This window comes from Physeter macrocephalus, chromosome 14 (genome assembly GCF_002837175.3).
Source record: "Physeter macrocephalus isolate SW-GA chromosome 14, ASM283717v5, whole genome shotgun sequence".
In the NCBI taxonomy this organism is placed as follows: Eukaryota; Metazoa; Chordata; class Mammalia; order Artiodactyla; family Physeteridae; genus Physeter; species Physeter macrocephalus.
This window is the reverse complement of record NC_041227.1, coordinates 125,232,988-125,249,484: the sequence shown is the minus strand read 5'-3', so window position 1 is coordinate 125,249,484 and position 16,497 is coordinate 125,232,988. Positions and strand designations below refer to the sequence as shown.

Sequence of the window (16,497 nt, the reverse complement as noted above, 5' to 3'; positions counted from 1 at the left end):
GACGCGCAGGCTCAGCGGCCATGGCTCACGGGCCCAGCCGCTCCGCGGCATGTGGGATCTTCCCGGACCGGGGCACGAACCCGTGTCCCCTGCATCGGCAGGCGGACTCTCAACCACTGCGCCACCAGGGAAGGCCTGGGATCCTCGGTTTTTAAGAGAGGTAATGGGGTCCTGGGAGCAGGAAGTGTGAGCACTGCCCAGGGACTCAGTTCTCTGCACCCAGATGCACAGCCTCCGGAAGAAATCAGGTGAGGTCCACAGCACGGGTGCGCACCAAGACAGCTTCCAAGTAGATCACAAATTCAAATATGAAAGACAAAAATGTAAGAGAATTTTTAAAACTACCTTGGCGAGGAAGAGGCCTTTCTAACTATGACCAAAATCTAAAAGCCATGGAATGAAAGGCTTATAAACTTCAGTAAACATAAAAACCATACCTGATAGAAAATTGCATCCTCAAAGTCAAAAGACAAATAACAAACTGGAAAAAAATATTTGTAAGTCATAGAGAAGACTGACCTTCCTGATAAATAGAGAAAGATCCTAGAAACTGTTCTTTTTTTTTTTTAAAAAACCCACCAGTAATCCAGTAGACAAATAGCGAAGAATGTAAGCAGGAGATCCATGGAAAAGGAACACAAGTCACTGTTAAACGTGTGAAAGGATATTCAACCTGACTTGCAGAAAGAGAATTCGATTTAAAACAACATGAAGAAATGCCATTTTTCATCTCTCAGCCCAGCAGAAATCCAAAACACGCTGTCTTCGCAAAGCTGTAGGAAAACCAGCACTCTCGTACCTTGCTGGTGAAAATGTAAACTAGTGTAACCCAAATGGAGGGCAGTGCGGCGTCATCTGTCAAAATTACAGATGCGTCAGCACTTTGACACAGCCCTTCTACTTGTCAGGGGACAGCAAAAAAATAGTAACTTAGATGCACATTGATGGGGTAACTAGTTAAATTATGCTACGTCCATATTATGAAAAACTAAAGTTTTTTTTAAAGAAACTAAACATTGATATGAAAAGATCAACGAAATATATGGCCAAGTGAAAGGCAAGATACAGAGAACCTGTATAGCACAACCCCGCTTTTGGGGGGCAGGGGAAGAGAAGAGAAAATGGGTGTGTGAGTGTGAGGCACACACGTACTCGTAATGGCCTCTGTTGAATTTAAAATTCCCTGGAAGGATGAGTAAGGAGAGGAGAACTCAGCGGACGGGCCATGGGGCGGGAAGAAGATGCTTCCACGTGCCCCTTTTTTCTGCTTTTGAATCATGTGAATGTATTATCTGTTCAAAAATTTTTCAATTTGAAAACCATTCAATTAGCGGTAAGCAGAACCCAGAAACTAAAACCATGGCTTTTTGCTCATAAAGAGTAGAAATGATTGCAGACTTCAAATTAAGTCTTTTCACAATCAGGCTGGCAAATAATGCTTTTAATAATGGGACCAGAAACACCAAATTGATCAGTTAAAATATTGTATATTCTTGGCAAACCTGGCTCTGGCCACAGAGTAATGATTAAAATCACCTCTAGAGAAGCCGCTTCCTAGAGGAAAGTGAGCCTGTTAGTTTACGGTCACCCCACATGTGCCATCCTGTGATTGTGGCAGGCTCAGTTTTGAAAGCACTGTGAAGAATACTTTGTGTGTGGTAGTAACGCATTGTTAGATCCCCCTCATTGCAGAAGAGCAGGAGATTCTTGAGTGGTCACATCTTGCCGCTCAGCCCTTCCGCGGTGCCCTGCTGCCCCCTCTCTGTCTCGCCGCCCTTTCCTTTCCACTGGACCTCCCTCCTTTTGTCTTCATCCTCTCCCTCACCGCCATTTCCCCACTTATTTTTTTTCTCCACCCTACAGGCCATACGCGATGAATAATTAATAAAATTAATAGGTTTTTTTGGTCCCTTTCATCTTGTCTTTTCTGTTGGAATGAACACCCTGTATTTTGTCATCTTTTAGAATAAAGGTTATAAAAGGGCAAAAGCCATGTAATTTTTAGTAAACTTTATATGGTTATTATAGGGTCGTGTTCGAGGGAGCACTTATTATGATTATTTGATAATGGAAGCGGTACATATTGTGATGAACTAAATTCATTCTCTGGGGAAAAGAAATAATTATCTTGCGTTTTTAAGTCCATAAATTGCACACATATGCCAACCTCAGAAGCACCCTGAAGCATTTCATTGCACGAGCCGCCAAACACTGTCGGGGCAATGTGGAGCACAGCGTTGTTCAGCGGTAACCGAGAGAGACACTGTGACATGTAAATCGACATGAATTTTAGGCATCTCCCATTTCTGGAAGAAATGCATTAAAGCGTGGCTCATGGACTTTCTCCTTCCCACACTTGGTTCTAGGGCATGAAAACATCTGGCAAGCAGGACGAGGCCTGGATCATGACCCGGCTGATCAAACAACTCACAGACATGGGCTTCCCGGTGACTGGCGTCTTACTTTACTCCTCCCGCCATGTGTCCTGCCCTGCATGGCCCTGTTGTGTCCTGCCCACCTTTGTCATGTGTAACACGGAAGGAAGACTTGGGGGATGAGATTGTTGGCAAAACCTAACTCGTAAATTCCCCTTTCACCTGGGCGCTTCTGCTTAGGGATCATTGCTTTGAACTACAGCAAAGATCCACATCATTTCTATCAAGAAAGGTGTGAGAACCTTTTCCTAGAATAAAAAATGATGTGTGATTTTTAATTTTCATTGGTTTATACAGTTTTATATTTTCTTTTCATTTATAATTAAAAGTGAGTTTTCATTCGTTTATGCAGTACATTGACCAAGATCTCAAGAGAAAACTTGGTATAAAGTACTAAATCCTCGTGTCCAGATAAAGAATCCTAACCAGACCTATTTGCTTCATGAGTTTCAGATCGTGTGTAGGGAGAGTTGGAAATCTTAGGGGCTTCTTCTGAAAATGCCTCCCAGTCTCTTCAGTCCCTAAGAACCAGTGGCAGGAGTTCAGACCATGAGCAGTGCCTCCTGTATCTGCCACGTGGCCCCTTCAGTATCTGCCACGTGGCCCCTTCAGTATCTGCCACGTGGCCCCTTCAGTATCTGCCACGTGGCCCCTTCAGTATCTGCCAGGTAGCCCCTTCAAATGTCTTCTTTCCAAATCTTTATTCAAATGAGTGTTTACCTTTTGATTGCTGCAGATGTACCTAAACGATGGGTCTAGAGTGGCCCCAGACTGGAGCAGGGGACCACTTACTTCACATGGGGGCGCAGGCCCCTGACCCTGTGTGGGCGCGGCCGGGGGCCCAGCCTCCCCACGGGTGAGGTGATAGGCCCACACTGGCCCTGCACTGCTTCAGCACCATGCCCAGCTTGGTTTTGGCCTCCACCGAGACTAGTCTGTTTCAATCAGAGAGATAATTATCAAAATGAACGTACGTGTTTCGTGTTATGTTGTTTTTACATTTTTTGGTGAAGAGTAGTTTACAGCAGAGCCTAGAATCTGACTCTTACCGTGACTTCCTGCAGCTGCCCTGGGAGAGGTTTCACCCTACTGAACCACAGAGTCAGAAACAAGACTCTCCTGGCACTGGACGTTTGGGGTTTAAAGTGTTAAATACAAGTGCTTCCCTCTAAAAATCAATTCAATACATTTTCTTATTACAAGCATTTTTTATTTAGAAGACATTTCTCTCTAACCACAAGGAAGAAAAGTATTTCTAGTTCCAAAACCTAACAATATTAGGTTAATGTCAATCACTTCCCTGAGTTAATAGTGATAGCTTTTCCTTTTGTTAACACGCAGTCCTAGTGAAAACTCTGTTTCCCTCCACAGAGAGAGCCAGCTGAAGAGGCCTTGAAGAGTAATAATATGAATCTTGACCAGGCCATGAGTAAGTAAAGATGACGTACCCAAAGCACACTTTTTTTTAAAGGTACCAGTTTGTGAGTTTTGATGTTCAGAGTCGTGGGTTAATGGTTGAATACGTGCCGGGGAGACAAGACCACCTGCATGGGGCTTCCCTGGTGGGGCAGTGGTTGCGCGTCCGCCTGCCGATGCAGGGGACGCGGGTTCGCGCCCCGGTATGGGAGGATCCCACATGCCGCGGAGCGGCTGGGCCCGTGAGCCGTGGCCGCTGAGCCTGCGCGTCCGAAGCCTGTGCTCCGCAACGGGAGAGGCCACGACAGTGAGAGGCCCGCGTACCACACACACACAAAAAAGACCACCTGCAGGATGTGCACCTGCCACGGGGCCAGTCCCTCAGGACTGGTGGGCGCTCGGGACAAATGGCCAAATACCACATTGAACCGCGTTTGCTTTTTCTGTTTTTTTTTTGGCGGGGGGGGGGGGGTGTTCCATTTTTGCAACAAATAGATGAATTTTTTCTATCTCCATCTATTTTGAGTGGGGAGATAGTGACTCTCTTGGAGAAAGGCACTGGGACCACGTGCCTACCTCATTGGGTGCTGAGTGAGCTGTTTTTGTGCCGCGCCCGGCAGGGCTTGCTCAGGGCCCCACAGGAGCATCGCCTGCTGGCTGAGAGACGAGAGTTACTGTCAAGGAACAAGCAACCCTAGTTCTGGAATTGCTTTAAAAATAATATCAATTATGTTAAATGTTTACATGTAAAATACAGCGGATTCTCATCATTCGTGGTACTTATGTCCTATAAAGTCCCTGCAGACACTGAATCAGGAAGTACTAAACCCTTTCTCCTCGGGAACATACAGGGCTGAGGTCGTCTGAGCCTCTGGCCACAGCATTTTTGTCAACCAGTCAACACGTAACCTTGTTTTATGTGTGTTTCTGTTTAAAGACACCGTATTTAATACGTATTTCTCACAAATAATTATGTGCCATATTTCTTTATAATAAAGCATTAGTTCTGAAGGGTTGAACATCCTCCTGACCCTAGATAATGTAACCATAGATTTTGTTCCCTTTTCGACTCACACCAATGCCGTGAGCTATGCTTTTTTAAAATAAGTCATCATCTTGTGAATCCACAAATTTAGCCACTTTCCATCTTTTCTGAAGCTTCGTCTCACACTGTAGACATTACTTTAGCTCCCCCCACACAGCCTTATACACGGTGGTGACATTCTGTCCCCTGTTCCGGCTGCACTGCCCTGTTCATCAGCTGAACTCGGCCGCCTGGGCAGCGCTGCTGCAGCAGTTGCTGAACGAAGCAGGCACCATGCAGCCTTCTTGCGCTTAGGACACTAGACAGCACATTGGCTTGGGGACCATGGGGACCCTGCGATGACCAACAAAAAGCACAGAGATGGGCCTAAATACACCACAAAAGGACACCTGTCGCTTTGTGAGAGCCTGATCTGGGAATGTGTGTGTCGGGGGCTCAAATTCTTCACCGCCCCACACGTCCACAAGTGACCAGAAAGCGCCGTAATACTGATTTGGGGGCCACAAGTATATTTTGGCAAGTAGATGAATTCACGAGCTCGGAATTCACAAATAACGAGGATCAACTTAATAATCACATGCAAATGCCAAGTGGGTGGTATAAGCTGCCAGGACAGAGGGAATCGGTGTGAGCTGGAGGGAGTTAGTTCCGCCTCCTTAGAGCTGTGGGGCGGTGCAGAGTCAGAGGGAGTAGAACAAACACCAGTCTCTGAATCGGAAGAGCACAAGGACGGACTCTGTCTGGTTTGCGTTGTATTGTATCCCCAACATTCAGACAGGTCCTTACAGCCAGTAGGGACTCAGCAGGTAGAAATCGATGGCCATGAGGCGGGGCAGCCGGGGAAGGGCCCTCTTTGGAAAAAGAGGCAACAAGTCCCAGGGGAGAGGAAGGGCCTAGCCCCGCAGTGGCAGAGGTGGCCGGCGTGGCTGCGAGGGACGAGGAGCAGAGGCCAGACCACAGACTCCCGGGCCCGGCCAGAGCCAAACCGAGGCCCCTGTTTTCTGGGGGGTGAGTGTCTTAACTCCTTCCCTGAGGGGTAGGCTGCTGCCCGTCTGTGCTCAGAACTCGCAGCCGACCCCCGAGGCGTCTCGTTTCAAGCGCTTGCTTCTGTCTGCTGTGCCCCAGGCGCTCTGCTGGAAAAGAAGGTGGACGTGGACAAGCGTGGACTGGGAGTGACCGACTACAATGGGATGGTCACCAAGCCGCTTGGCTGCCGCCCACCGATCTCCAAAGAGTCTTCCGCGGACCGCCCCACCTTCCTGGACAAGGTATGAGTTTAGGTGGCTTTCGGTCTGTTTTTAACAAGAGGTGTTTTTCGTTTTCACTGTGTTGGATTAAAAAGTTTGGGGGCTATAATATTTAAGTGACTTTTACCCATTTTTCTAATATATATGAATGTTTAACTCCAAGGAGGTTGTGTTATATTTCATATGATGGGACTAGGAATAAAAATACTGAAATTGAAAACTGATTTTCATGTTAGTGGGTGAAACTTGGCTGCTTCAATTTGTCCAATAGACAAGGGTCCATCAAATTTCTGTTTTACGGTCTTACTTTATATGCACAGTTCTTCCCACTAGAAATGATGTATTACATGTCTAATCTCAGGAAAAAGGGTCTAGAAGTGGTTAGGCATGGGCACCCATGTCTCGTGGCCCTTGCTTGGATGGGCTACTTCAGAGAACACGCAGGGGTCTGTGGGAAAATCCCCTTAGATGTTTCAGCAAGTGTAGTCGCCAGTTCATTCCCCTTAGTATTGTCATGCTTGGTGCTCCCTCTCCAGATTGGTGTGACCTCAGAGGGGGGAAACAGCATCCCGTTAAACTCAATCAAAATGTTCATCCTTGAAAAAACAATGGAAGCAAGAAAGGACAAGTTTAAAGCAAACAAACAGACTAAAAGCAAGCGCATGGGAGAAGAGATGAGAGTTCGTCTGTTCTCACATTAGCAGTGTCCTCTGCCTGCGCTCCACACAGTGGAGTCCTCGCCTTGCCCAGCACCACTGTGCCCAGAGAAATCGGAATTTCAGACAACAATGAATCGTTTTTGGACCATATTTATTCTAAGATATTATCAGTAGTTTATCTGAAATTCCAGTTTAACTCCGCACCCTGTGTTTTTATTTGCTAAGTGTGGGACCCTGACTTATTTCCGTATCTTTAAAATGTGAAATAATACTACAGGTTTGGGGAATTCCCTAGTGGTCCAGTGGTTAAAACTCTGCACTTCCATTGCAGGGGGCACGAGTTTGCTCCCTGGTCAGGGAACTAAGATCCTGCATGCCATATGGCATGGCAATCAGTCAGTCAATCAGTCACTACTGCAGGTTTGTTGTGAAGTTAGATGAGATACATTTACAAAGGACCTGGCACCCAATAAATGTAAAAAAATAATAACAAGATTTTTGTCTGTTTTATAATTTACCTTACTATTAGGTTAAACCATATGAAATCGCTGTTTGTAGGTCAAAAACATTTGAATGTCAGCTCATTTCAACCTAATGTATACCTAGAGCCTTGCTAATAACTTCTCAAAAGGAGCCTGTTTATTTGAAAATGGTTGTAAAGTGTTTTCCAAGTAAGACTTTTTACGGTGTTTGTCTCTCTCCTGATTCCTACCCGTAGGCAGGGTCAGTAGTGATGAGAATATTAGAAGCTGATATGTGTTTGTAAAATAATTGTTAAAATGAAAACAGCATCTTAATCCTGTTTCTCTTTTTTCTTTTTCCCCTCTTCCTTTTGACCATTTCTCCATGTTCCTGTCCACACATTTTTGATCTTTTAATTCTTTGTTCATCCGCATCCCTTTCTGTGTCCCGGGAAACTTGTGCTTTGTGTGCGGACGGGCACTGCACACAGCTCACGCTTTCTTTCCCCAATCAGGATGGCGGCCTCGTGGAAGAGCCCACGACTTCACCATTTTTGCCTTCACCAAGCCTGAAGCTCCCCCTTTCCAACAGTGCACTCCCTAATCAGGCCCTGGGCGGGATTGCCTCAGGGCTGGGCATGCAAAACTTGAATTCTTCTAGACAGGTAAGGCTGTTGGTAGAGGGCCACCGTGGTCTCTCTCACTTGCCTTTAAGAAAGTGTGTTTGACACGCAAACCTTCTTATTTTTAATTAATGCCTGCATTTGAAAATATAACTGAATATGTAAAGGGAGCTGAAATATTATAAGGATTTCCTTCCACGTGATGTACTGCTGTCAAGAATTGAATCCAGTTCTTGAAATTTAACCATGTTATAGGAAATGCTTCAAAATTATACTTATTTTTACATGTAACTAAAACACCCTTGGTACTAAAGTACTGCTAGTGAGATGACATGGACCGCAGAGCCGTCTTCACCTGCCTGGTGCACTCACAGGCCCAGGCAGTGCCGTCCTGTCTCTCCTGGCAGTCGAAACCTTAAATGCATCGATCTGCAGGAAAACGCCGTAATCTCCCCTTTTTCCCAGAAACAGAGGTGACATCTCTTGCAGGTTCTCAGTGGTTTTCAGGGAGTGGTGTTGGCATTGTTCCCTGCCTTTGACACTCTTGGGGGAGGTGAAAGTCACCCTCAGACGTCCCTGAACGGAGGGACCTGGGGTTTTGATCGACAGCCGCTTCGTGTCACTTCTCTCCCCTGGAATGAAATGATACGAAAGCGCATCACGCTCTTCCCGCCCACAGAACAGCTCTTGATTTTCTCCCGGGGGAGGCTCACATACGCCCAGCTCTGAGCCTTCTCTTCCAGTGATGCTGTGAGATTTGGGGCGGCCGGCGGCAGTTCTCAGTGGCGCCCCATCCGCGCCATCCTGGCCATCTCTCGTTGCCCACCGGGCCGCGGTGCCAGTTTCAGCTCTTCTGCTGTCGGGAAGTCAGCGGCCTGGCCGGCAGGCCCCGGGGCTCAGATACCCAGTCAGGAGAGTAGAAAGAAGCACTCAAATATATAGTTATTATATTTAACACAAAGTTAACTGCCTGGACTTGTTCATGTATTCAATTTCAGGTTTGTTGACATCATAATTATATTTCCTTTTGGAAAATGTCCTGTTCTCCCAGGTTAGTGGTCCCCACACATGATGCCCTTTACCCCAGCACAGGCGGTGCCCACACAGCTGTGCCTGCTGCTCCTGTGCCTGGCTCTGTGTAATTATAGGTTCCTGGAACAAGACGGCCTTGGTGGGGGGCACCTAAAACTGGCTCTGTGGGCGGCTTCTGTGATTTAAAGGCATAGGCAGGCTTCGCAGGCAGATCTTCTGTCATCTGTACCCAGTTTAGACAGCACTTCTTAAACATCCCCTTTGGTACACGTTGAGAGTGGCAGGAAGCAGGTGCAGCCTTGCCCCGCGCTTGCTCCCGGGCGACCGTGTAACGAGCCCTCCGCCTCCCTGCAGACACCGAGTGGCAATCTGGGCATGTTTGGCAGCAGCGGAGCAGCACCAGCGAGGACCATGCAGCAGCCGCCACAGCCGCCCGTGCAGCCCCTGAGCTCCTCCCAGCCCAGTCTCCGTGCTCAAGTGCCTCAGTTTCTATCCCCTCAGGTCAGACCCGCGTCCGCGCGCTGCACTGAGAGCCAGTCAGCCCACCCATGTTAACCTGTCCGTCCCACCCTCCTGCCCTGGGAGGCATTTCCAGAGCTGCTCCCCCAGGGCCTCCCGCCCCACAGGCCAGGGCTGGGCCTCCTCCCGTCAGAGTACTGTTGCCGGGTGACACATGCCAGTGATGGGACTTCTGTCCTGGTCTTGCGAAGATTACTCGGATGAACCCATTGAATTCTTCTAGATTAGTGGGAGAGGAAAGTGGCAAGTGAAATTGCTTGGGACGTAAAAGAAAATCCTTAGAAGCAGTGAAGGACTGAGTAATGCTTTAGTGACAAACTAAATGTGACAATATATAATAGTGTCTATATCACAGACTTTCTGGTTAAGTTTATTCTTTAGTATTAGATCATTTTTTTTAAAAAAAAGAGCAAATAGAATTAAGGAAAAGGATATTGTTGTTTTGCATAGCTCTAAAGCATAATATCAGCTTTTTTTCATATTAATATTGTTTACTTTTAGAACATTTGCATAATTTTTGACTTTGGACTGAGTTTTTAATTACAGTGTTACGGTCCTTAGCGCTTAAAAGAATATTCAATAATAGATTAAAATGGTAAATCATAGAATTCGCTGGAAGTAATTATTCCTCCACAGTTGTTTGACCCGAGATCTGTGCACTGAGTTGAGATGGCTGAAATCCGGGTAAAATAATAGTAAAATTCATTAAACAGGATACACTGTAAGCCACTCATCTGTGTGCCTCCCACGACTGTTACATAATGTGTTTTCTTTAAGTTGACTTGCCTTCTTAATTTAGATAAATTTATTCTTAAAGCTGAACATATCCGTCATAAAGAGAAAAAGCAACATTTTTCTAATACACGTTAGACGACTGTGAAAGATACTCTTCCGTGCTCTACCTAAAACCATCTTGCGTGAACGCTGTGATAAGCGTACAGCGCACGCCGTGGAAAACACTGAGCTGGCCAGTGCCAGGCCCCTGAAGGGTTCAGAGTGGTGAATGCCAGTTGGGCACGGAGGCAGGCTGACCGTCGCGGTCAGGGCTGGCCGGCCACACCAGGGCATGTGCCACATGGGAGGCTGGGCAGCCGGGCCCCCCGAGAGGAATGGCTGGTCCCACGAGCAGGGGGAGACCACTTCCCGAGCGTGTCAACTTGAGAAGGGGGGGTCCCTGCCTGCCCTGGAACGAGGCCCCCCAGGTCAGGTGGCCGCGGTGCCATCAGCCGAGCTCCTGCGGGGACTGGTCCAAGGCGCCTGTGTGAGACGCAGGCACTGGCCTCCTTTGAGGAGGCTCGAATTGCCTCCCAGAGACCACGCCTTTGCTGTCTCCCACCCTTAAACGATGCCCACTTAGCTTCATGTCGACAGAATGTGAAACCAGTTACCGATGGGAGTAACCCAGAGCCTTAGAAAGTTAATTCGTAACTAAAATATTTGGAGGAAGAAATCTCTTTCTTGCCATCTGCCTTTACCTCCCTCCCTCCTTGCCTGCCTGCCTTCCTTCCATATTATCCACAAAAGCATGTTAACTACTAATGTTAAAATGTCTGTAAATTTTTTAATGGCTTTTGAAGTTCACTGAGACAAATATAACTGTCATTTAATCAGTTTTGAATCTCAGACAACTGCACAGACAAGTAAATGTTTGAATAGAGAATTCATGTCTAATGGTGCATTTTTTGTTAACAGGTTCAAGCACAGCTTTTGCAGTTTGCAGCAAAAAACATTGGTCTCAACCCTGCACTATTAACCTCGCCAATTAATCCTCAGCATATGACGATGTTGAACCAGCTCTATCAGCTGCAGCTGGTGAGTGGGTAGATCCGCTCAGGTTCTAGGACAGAGGAAGAGCCTTCTCCCCATGAGCACGGGGATGTGCCAGCGACATGCACGCCAACTGAAGAAAAGCAGTCGCTGTAACGCTTTCTTCACGTCAGGGAATGTCATTGAGACTTTCATGAAGTTTGTAAACTATTAAAAGAATTAGGAAGTTCTTCACTTAAGGGTGTTTCCACTAAGCTTTGTGGATTCTTTGGCCCCTTCGTGATCACAGTCTTCCAGATCTGACAGTTTAGGGTGTCTGTTAGCTCTCAGCCAGCCTTTCTCATCTGAACCACAGAACCCAACAAATCATTTCATAATTGTTCTATAAATTCTTCCAAGGATGGTCTACACAGATACCATTCTAGAAGCAAAAGACAGAAGTTACTTCATTACATACAGGAGATGAGATGCCTTAGAGATTAGGACTTGATTCTCTCAGAATCCCTCTTGAGAAAGGCTGATTGATGTAGCCTAATAATTCTTGAAAGTGTTATAGTTTAACATATGTTGAATTTTTAATTTTCAACCATCTTACTGCTTTTACCATGAAATGCCATGACATTGTATCCCTAGGTGCATCCTGAATTTATATTCCCTGAAGGGCCCAGTATATTATTTTCTTATTGAATACGTTGACACCTGATTTATTTAGAAGTCTTGCCCAACAGCTTCATCTCCTAGAAAATGACCAGGAGTCATGAAGGAAGAAAAGCCTCCAGTAGACAAAACCATGCTGTCAGCCTTTCCTTACGGGGGAGCCCTGGGCTCTCAGTCCTGACCCTTCAGCGTTTGTTAGACGCACCTCTGACTGTCTGGGTGTCCGGTTCCAGGTAGTGGCCAGGTGGGGTGGGGGTGACCTAGGACAAGCCGCAGTGCAGTGAAGTACCCAGGGCCCTGGGCATGGGGTCCGGGCCGGGACTGGACTTCACTTGGAAAAGGGAGCCAAGCTGCCTCACAGTCATGCTGTAAGACCCCTGGGCGGTGTGCTACCGCCAGCGCCAGGAAGGGACCACTGACCTCAGGGAGCAGCTGAGAAGCATGCTATTTAGAGCTCTCACTGCAGAGGAAAACAGCTTTCTACTCCCTGATAACACAGAGGACAGCTGGATTCTGACGTGAGACAGAACTCGTTATCAGTCGTACTGATGTTCTGGAATCCTTTATTTATACATAATTTTTATTGACCTCTGTAGTGTAAAAGATACCAAGAAAATGTTGGATTTTGTTTAATCTGCTCTGTTTTAAAAACAATGTAAACTGTTTTAACATTTTTTTCCGGAAAAGTTGGTAAAATGAAGTTTCAGTACATCCTAAGGTTAAGTTTTAGAGCCTATAAGGATTCACTTAAGTGAAGTATTTTATTCCTCTCTAATTTACAGACTAATGAGGCATTTCTAGTAGAATAATCTCTGCTTCTACTTGGATTCTATTTCAATAAATCCTCTCGCCCCAAACGTCCCCAAAAATCCATGTTGTAAAGAAAAAATTTACAATATTCAGCCAACTTTCGAAACAAATGATCCGGCCTTCTGCCTCATTGTGGGAAGAATCTGGCGATCATTCTCGCTGGCTTTGTGGACGGGGTCTGTGCGGCAGGAGTGCCCCACATCTGGATTTCAGGCTCCCTGTGGACCGAGACCACACGTGGCTCCTGGTAGTAACGAGCCCTTTAACGTGTATTGTTCTGTGACCGCCGATCACTGCTGCCCTGCCACATTGAGCCATTCTGGACAACTTGCATCTTTATAAGGGGAAAAAATTTTTATTTTCCCCTCATTTCTTTTTTATTTTTAGTTTGTATGAATCGAGCAGAAGAATTTTGATCTCTTCATTAACTGAAAAATATTTGCTGACAAACCTCATTACCAGCACTAAACAGGGGTACTGACTGAGTTACTTTGTAAAGTCTGTGCACTAGAAAGGTTTTGGAAAGACATGTCTCCTTTTGAAAAAGCTTCATGCCTCACGCTATGCTTAAACCACAGGATGGTAAGGGGACCGAGAATCTGTGCTTTTTTTTTTTTTTTTTTTTTTTACACTAATGTACAGAAGTGGAACCCTTTGTTGGGGCTTTCTTACACTCTACTCTACTGGACGCTTCTCTTTGTGTCCACAGGCGTACCAACGTTTACAGATCCAGCAGCAGATGCTACAGGCCCAGCGGAACGTTTCCGGACCCATGAGACAACAGGAGCAGCAAGTAGGTGCCCCCCGGGCGGCTCAGCCAGGTCGCTAGCTGTCACCTCCCCTGGCCTGTTACTTGTCACTGACTTCTCTCTCGCTCAGCCTCCCGTTTTGAAAGCCTCGGCGTCACCTGGGCTGGGGAGGAGGGCGGCCCGGGTGGCCCTCCCGACCCGCTGACCACGCGTCCCCGCTCGCAGGTTGCGCGCACAATCACTAACCTGCAGCAGCAGATCCAGCAGCACCAGCGCCAGCTGGCCCAGGCCCTGCTCGTGAAGCCGCCGCCGCCCCCGCCGCACCTGTCTCTGCACCCCTCTGCAGGCAAATCGGCCCTGGACAGCTTCCCCCCCCACCCCCAGGCCCCCGGCCTCCCCGACCTGCAGACCAAAGAGCAGCAGTCTTCACCCAGCACCTTCGCTCCCTACCCTCTCGGTGAGTCCGGGTCGACGCCAACCGCGTGCGCCTGGCGGGGCTGAAATAGCCGGGCAGAAATGCAGTTCCAGGCAAAACCAGAGCGAGGCTGTCTCCAATCTCCTTCGTAAGGGAGGGACCCTAGCTGTCTTCGCAGAGCAAGAATTTTGCTGTGCCCATAAGTGCTTTCAGTATAAAATCTTTGAAAGTAGTACCAGAATGATCTCCTCTCCACTGTTGAATCGGTGCTTTGTTCCATCCCTGGCTCTCTCCAGCCTGAACTGCTGGGAACAGGAAAGGTGTGCAGATTTCCGTGAACCAGACACTTCTTAAAAAGCCATGGTTGTCCACACAAGTCCTATAGTGCAGAGCACGGTTGTGTAATCATCCAGATCAACACGCACACCCTCACCCCCAACCGATAGGGCGCCCGCGCAGCACTTGAAACCCGCAGGCCAGTGGCAGATGTGGTGCCACCCTCGAGGTCACACAGGCCAGCCAGGAGGGACACAGGTTACGACGATGAAGACCGTCAGAAGGGCTGTGTCAGGAAAGTGATCGTACGGGGAATACCGTTGACCCGTGAACAACACGGGCTGACACAGCGTGGTCCACTTACACGTGGGGTTTTTTTCCCATAAATAACGGTGCTACGTGACCTGCGGTTGGTTGAGTTTGCAGGTACAGAGGACCGGCTGTAAAGTTATACCCGGATTTGTGACCCCTGCGTTGTTCAAGGGTCAGCTGTAATTTGCTGTAAGAATCCAGAAGCAGGCGAAAGCGCCTCAGGCTTGTCAGGTTGGCTGTTAGAGTCTGAAGCTACAGGGCAAAGGGAATTAGTTACCTGAGAAGTACATATCCAAAGGGTCAAAGGCCAGTTGAGTGACAGCGAATTTCGGCTAATTATGTCCCCTTCTGTGTAATACTACCAACATCTCTGAGAAGAGAGGTATGTTCTGATCACATGAGCACTCTCTACTTGACATGTAACCAGTGTGGTGTGTCTTTAATACAAAACTGACAAATGCTAAACTACGGTTCTTCTGTCCCTTCATGATTGTCCCGCCCGTTACTTTCCTCTGTGTTGAAGAAGCAGAATAGTCGAGTAGTTAAGACCTGCCTTAGGAATCAGGCCACCACACTGCGCCCGCGACGAAGCTGCCTGGCTGCTCTTTTTGCCTCAGTTTCCCCATCTGTAAAGTGGGAATACTTACCTCACAGGGTCCTTCTAAGGATGTAGTGAACTAACAGGCAAAGTACTTTGTGATAGCAAGCACTGGGTAGAATGTTGGCTACTTTTGTAAATACTTCTTTTTTAACAATAGTTGTTTTAGAAGAAAATTCAGTTCCATCTATTGTCCTGAAATGTTTAGCTTCAGCTTCCTAGTATCCTAATATCCATCTGCCCTCTTAACCTATATTTAGAAAATGAAGTACACAAATCTTTACCCTTAAAGGTTTTTTCTTACTACAAGTGAAAAAATTAGTGCCTTGAATCTTCAAAATTGATGAAAAATACTTCTGATAATATTTTATAATCACATTAAAGTTTAAAAATAAATGTGTTAAAAATAGATAGCTAATAAAGTTTAAGAAAGTCAGCTTGTAAAATTGCCTCTCTGGCTGGTTCTCACCCCTTTTCCTCAGCAGCTCTAAGTCCTGTCCACCTTCCTTCCCGTGCAGCCTCTTCTCCGGATGCTGTCTTGACTCCCGAGCTTGTCGTCTTCCCAGGAAGACCAGGCGTATTAAAACGAAAACCAGCCTTCATAGGCAGTGCAATGTGGTTATTGCAGAGCTTAGGGAAGGGAGATTGCATGGTCACCTTGCGCGGTGAAAGAAAAATCAGAGCAGGGTTTAAGCATGGACCTCAAACGAGTAGGGTTCCGGTGGAGCAGAGCCAGCGTCGCATGGAAGAAGGGGCCGTTGGTGTCGGCGAGGGCTGGCCAGGCTGGCTGCCAGTGGAGGGAGGAACAGAAAGAAACGAGGCGGGGAGGGTGGGGCCCGGCCATGGGACATGGGGTGCTCTGGAGGCCAGTCTGAAGCCTGACCTAACGGTTGTGCCCTCACCTAACTGGGTCTGTGTGGGTGGAGGTGAAGGTAGCCCCCAGTGGTGTCGGACTCCCACAGGCGTTTGGTTAGGTCTGCACAGTGAGTGTGTGAGTGTGTGTGTGTGTGTGTGTGTGTGTGTGTGTGTGTGTGTGTGTGTGTGTGTGTGTGTGTGTGTGTGATTGCCAACATTTAAAAATTGGAAATTTTCAACCAAAATTGGCTTCTGGCTTCTCTTGAAAATGGCTGCCTTCGGCCTGTGTTCCACTCACTGGTTGCACAGGTAGCACCTGTAGCAGGGCAGGCGCTGTCCCCACCAGGCCCGCATCACCTTCATTTGTGTTGCCCACTTGGCCTATATGGGCATTTGAGTTTGAAGCTCTTGATTTAAAGTTAAGAACAAAAATGTTCACTACCTTTGCTTCTGTACCAGGACATGTGGTGTGGGAACCGCAGGTTAGAAATGGCCTGGAAATGCTGGGTCACATCTGCACTGGTCATTCTGTCTGGCCAAGCAGCCCGCCCAGCTCATAACGGGTGTCCCATCAGGGACTCTTCAGCCTTTTTGCTATTGTCCCCCTCATCTCTCTCCACG

The 16,497-nt window shown here is 47.3% G+C and overlaps 1 protein-coding gene across 1 annotated transcript in view; it reads left to right on the top strand.

The window, feature by feature from the left end:
- Window positions 1-14,218, top strand: part of TNRC6C (trinucleotide repeat containing adaptor 6C) — a 123,775-nt gene extending 109,557 nt beyond the window's left edge. The window contains exons 8-15 of the mRNA XM_055089832.1: window positions 2,367-2,447; window positions 3,807-3,864; window positions 6,022-6,164; window positions 7,779-7,928; window positions 9,273-9,419; window positions 11,130-11,249; window positions 13,381-13,464; window positions 13,646-14,218. Of these exons, the coding sequence (XP_054945807.1) occupies window positions 2,367-2,447; window positions 3,807-3,864; window positions 6,022-6,164; window positions 7,779-7,928; window positions 9,273-9,419; window positions 11,130-11,249; window positions 13,381-13,464; window positions 13,646-13,921 (1,059 nt within the window). The 3' untranslated portion in view covers window positions 13,922-14,218. The remainder of the gene's footprint in view (window positions 1-2,366; window positions 2,448-3,806; window positions 3,865-6,021; window positions 6,165-7,778; window positions 7,929-9,272; window positions 9,420-11,129; window positions 11,250-13,380; window positions 13,465-13,645) is intronic.
- The last annotated feature ends 2,279 nt before the right edge of the window (window positions 14,219-16,497 follow it).